Source organism: Myotis davidii, unplaced genomic scaffold, assembly GCF_000327345.1.
Source record: "Myotis davidii unplaced genomic scaffold, ASM32734v1 scaffold937, whole genome shotgun sequence".
NCBI classification, from domain to species: domain Eukaryota; kingdom Metazoa; phylum Chordata; class Mammalia; order Chiroptera; family Vespertilionidae; genus Myotis; species Myotis davidii.
In genome coordinates, this window is record NW_006288252.1 from 1925894 (window position 1) to 1930597 (window position 4704).

General features: G+C 65.2%; 1 protein-coding gene across 1 annotated transcript in view; it reads left to right on the top strand.

Moving 5' to 3' along the window:
• The first annotated feature begins 4021 nt into the window (after positions 1–4021).
• ZFYVE28 (zinc finger, FYVE domain containing 28) overlaps positions 4022–4704 on the top strand; it is a 36879-nt gene continuing 36196 nt past the window's right edge. The window contains exons 1-2 of the mRNA XM_015561571.1: positions 4022–4306; positions 4611–4703. Of these exons, the coding sequence (XP_015417057.1) occupies positions 4641–4703 (63 nt within the window). The 5' untranslated portion in view covers positions 4022–4306; positions 4611–4640. The remainder of the gene's footprint in view (positions 4307–4610; position 4704) is intronic.

Here is a 4704-nt window from a genome sequence, read left to right on the forward strand (position 1 = left end):
GGGAGGGGGGGTGACCATAGGGGCCTCAGTGGAGGAGGGGCAGCAGTGGAGGGGGCGCCGAAGGTAGCCAGAGGGAGCTGGGACTGGACAGACGTGCACCGTTGGGCTTCCAAGAGGAGCACGGCCTCTAGACGCCGGAAGAGGCGGTGACACAGGTCTCCCCGAGACCCTCCAGAGGGAGCGGTCCTGTGACCCCTGGTTTTAGCCGCTGACCCTGGGCTGGGGCTCTGTCCTCCGAGCTCTACAGTGACACCTCCTGCTGCGTAACCACTGAGTTGGGAGTGAATTGTGACAGCGGCGACGGGGGCAGTGCCCACAGCCAGGGCATTCACGAGTCTGCTCGGCAGCGGGGCTGCGTGCCCGTGGGCTCGCCGAGGGGCGCCGGCTGCAGAAGTCACCCCACCGGCAGCGCACAGGATGTGACAAATCAAAGCCCGGCTCAAAATATCACACACGTGTGACATCCTTTTTATAGCGTGAAAAACAACCCGAAATACATCGAGGCTCCGTGTGGCAGCAGCCACGCTGTGCTCAAGGGCCGCGTGAGTCAGGACGCGGGAGCCGGGAGCTGCGGGGAGCAGGCGCTGAGCCACCGGGCTGGGGTGATGGGCTCCCGGGCTGTGTGATTGGGGGGCCCCAGGGTGGTTCCCCTCGGGGCCTGCAAGGGAGCACGGTGGACTTCGTGGCATAAGACACCTGTGGTGGCGAGAAGGATGGAGCCGAGGTCCTTCGGGGGGAGCTTGGCGGCTCCGCTTCCTTCCAGGGCAGAGCCAGAGGCCCCTGGTTGTGCCTGGAGCTGCAAACTCCAGGGCCAGTGCCACGCCACGCGGGCGGCTGTCTCATTCCAGCGCTGTCATCACCCCCAGAGGCGGCCCCGTACCTGTGCCCCCTCCTCCGCCCCGCTGAGGAGCAGCTGTTAAGGATTAGATGTGGCTTATGATGATTCATCGCTCTCCGTGTATTTAAGGACGAAGGTCAGCAGGGTGATGGGGTGCACTGGCCGCCCCTGACCCCACGGCTTCTCCCCAAAGCTGTGTGACCTTGGCCGGTGTCTTGGCCTCTCTGTGCCCGGTTTCCTGTCCTGCAGACGAGACGGGCAGGGGCATTGCACACAGGGCCGTGTGGAGGAGAGGGGACGGTGCTGCTGGGCAGGCCAGAGCCTGACCCCCCGCAGGTGCCGAGTGGGAGGACCCTGATGGGACGAACCACAGACAGGCCGTGCCCATCTGGCAGCCTGCAGGGCCAGCTGTTCTCCCCCAGAGCGCCGAGGTCTCCGGTGGGCAGCCTGGTTCCACACCCCCGCCTCCGGCCCCCGAATATGCCGAGTCCGGCCCGACTGCGGGCGGCACTGCACAGCGCGCTCGCCTCGAGACAGGCGCCATCGGGGCGGACCTGGCCACACCGCCCTCAGAAGCAGGCGCTTTCTCCCTGGCCGGTGTGGCTCAGTGGATAGAGCATCCGCCTGAGGACTGAAGGGTCCCGGGTTTGATTCTGGTCAAGGGCACGTACCTCGGTGAGGCTCCATCCTGGACCTGGTCGGGGCCCCTGCGGGGAGTAACCAGGGGATGTGTCTCACATCGATGTGTCTCTCTGTTTCTCACCCTCCCACTCTCTAAAAATCAATGGAAAAAAAGGATTAACAAAGAAACAGGAGTCTTCTGAGACATGTCAATCTATTAGATGTTTATAAAAATAAAAGAAGCAGGCGCTTTCTGTGCGGCTGCCGCTCCCAGCGGAGGGCCCGGGGCTCGGCCTGCGGGTGGCTTGTGGCCTGAGGCCCCGCAGGACCCCGCGTCTGAGTGCACCACTCACGGCCTGGTGTCTGGCCCTGCCCGCGGGGTCAGGAGGGGGGACCCGCCTGGCGAGACCGTGGCTGGAGTGTGCCCGGCAGCTGGAGTGTGCCCGGCAGCAGAGGTGGCGCTTCCTCGGCGTCGGGCGCTGGGAGCGTCCAGCACGGGGAGCCTCCACGGTGGTCTCTGCCGTCAACTTTTCCCAGGCCCAGGAGGTCGGAGCCCCCGGCGGGGCAGCTGGGGCGTCCCAGCCCCTCCTCCTGGTCAGCGCCCGGCCCAGGCAGACCTCCCCTGGTGCTTCCCAGAGGGAAGGGTGCGGGCGGACAGCTGGGGACCACGTTTTCGTGGCCCCGTCTGAAGGTGGCTCCTCACGGCTGCGGGGAATGAGGGGGTGACCGGGCCCTGTTTTCCTGCAACAAGTAAAACAACAAAAATGAGTGTTTTTCTGGCCGTACTAGTCATTGCTCAGAAAGTCCACCTACTCCTCGAAGAGTAAGCTCAGATGTCAGGCCACCGGGAAGGCCCCGCCCGCCCGGGAGAGCTGTGTGGACTTTGGTGAATCTCAGAGGAGGACTCTGGCCTGGTCTGCAGTGTCTCTTAGGGACGGAACCTTCTAGATCTGCAGGGGCCTGCTGGGCTTCCCTCAGGAACACCAGGAGGTCGCTGAGTGTCGATGTGGGCACGTGGCGCACCAGATGGTGCATTCAAGGCATTTTGACGAGAGATGGTGTGTGTGACGGTGAGTGTAGCCGTGGGGTTGGGTGTCCCGACCGCTCGGGGTATCAGGACGCCCGCGGTGCCGCTAAGGGAAAGGTGACCGCGGCCGCCGGCCCCTTCCTGGGAGGAGTGACCGACTGGCAGCAGATTCTTCTTCCGACTGGGTCTTTGGTTTCAGTAAAACGGACGGAGGCATGAGCCGCACGGCCCGGCCTCAGAGCTGCTTCTGACCCTGTAGTTTCTCGCTGTGATCTGGGCCCAGAGCGGGCCCCTGGCACCGCCCCTCCCGCCGATCCGTGTTCTGTGATGGGCACCGGGCACGGCCAGTGCTGCTAAGTGTTCTTTGATTCTTGATAAACTGAGCGATAGCCACAGTGGAGGAGGGCAGGTGAGGGCCGGAGAGGGCGGGCGAGGGTGCCATCTGGGGTCCTGCCCCTGTCCCACCCTGGGCAGCCCGGAGGCCGGAGGGGTCCTTCAGTCCCGGGCGCTGTGGCTCCCTCGGGGCCCCTCCAGGTGTCCACAGGCCCCACCGCATCCCTGGCCGACCTGGAAGTTCAAGAGTGAACCTGGGTGGGGGTCGGAGAGCGAGTTTCTGGTCCTCGGTTCAGGCTGATGACTCCCTGCCCCCCAGATGCTGCCCTAAAACCAAGAGGAGGTGCCAGGATGGGAAAAGGGCCGTAATGGAGGGTGGGGGAGGGGCTGGCCTCTGGGGGGCGGGGCGGGGAGCCAGGGCTAAGGGCACCATTCGGAGCAGCAGCGAGCGCCTCTCCTCCCAGCCCACGCCCAGACAACACACGCGTGCGCTCACATTCTTTCCCACACACGCAGGGGCACTCCCATGTGCACACACAAATGCAACACGCCCGCATGCACTCACACGCACGAACCCACATGTGTGCACACACATTCACACAAACACACTCATGCACATGTGTGTGTACGTGTGCACACACAGGCACACCCACATGCATAGCCACACGTGCACACATGTGATGACACGGTGATCCCCTGCAGTCCCACCTGCACACGTGCTAGTGTCAGCTGGGTGAGCTGAGGGGCTGAGCGCTCAGCCCGCTGAGGCCAGCACCGCCGGGGTCCGCTGGGCGTGCGTGATGGGCAGCGGGCACCCACCCCTCCAGCCTCCCTGGCCCGCATGCCACTGCCTCCCAGGCTGCAGTTTGCATAGCAGGTGCCGTCACCAGGGGGCAGGGGGTGTACTGAGGGTGGGAGCTGAGTGTGTCTCCGTCAGGTGTGGGTGTGGCCACACCAGCTCAGAGCCACGGCCTCCTGGGGGCATCACCCCCAGTGCCCTCAGTGAGGGAGCTGGTGGTGTGGCCTGGACGGACCCCAGGGCTGTGGTGACTGGGGCCCACTCCTGAGCTGGGTGTCAGGACACCATTGGCCAGGAGACCCCTGACCCCACACTCCCTGGGCTCTTGTGTGGGGCGTCCCTCCCCAGAGAAGCTGGGACCTGCCATTTAGTTGCCTTCGGAGACACTGCTCTCGACCTCCAGGAAGCAGCCGGCCCCGTCGTCCTAAAGCCTGGAGACGCTTGTGCAGGAGCCGGCGGGGAGCGCACTGCTCGTCGCCTGGGAACGGGCCGCCCCAGGTGCCCGCACACCTCGGTCTGGCTCACGCCTGGGTGCCTGTCTCCCCAGAGGTCGGACCCGCAGCTGCTGGCCCAGTTCTACTATGCGGATGAGGAGCTGAACCAGGTGGCGGCCGAGCTGGACAGCCTGGACGGGCGGAAGGACCCCCAGCGGTGCACCCTGCTCGTCAGCCAGTTCCGCTCCTGCCAGGTGAGTGCAGGCCTGTCCCGGGTGTGGGTCTGTCCCGGGTGTGGTCTGTCCCGGGTGTGTTCTGTCCCGGGTGTGGTCTGTCCCGGGGGTGTGTCCCGGGTGTGGGTCTGTCCCGGGTGTGGTCTGTCCCGGGTGTGTTCTGTCCCGGGTGTGGTCTGTCCCGGGGGTGTGTCCCGGGTGTGGGTCTGTCCCGGGTGTGGTCTGTCCCGGGTGTGGGTCTGTCCCGGGTGTGGGCCTGTCCCGGGTGTGGGCGTGTCCTGGACTTGAGGCCTGTCCTGGGCACTAAGGCCTGTCCCTGTTTCAGGACAACGTGTTAAACATCATCGACCAGATCATGGACGCCTGCATCCCCCAGGACCGCGCCCCCCGGGACTTCTGCGTCAAGTTCCCCGAGGAGA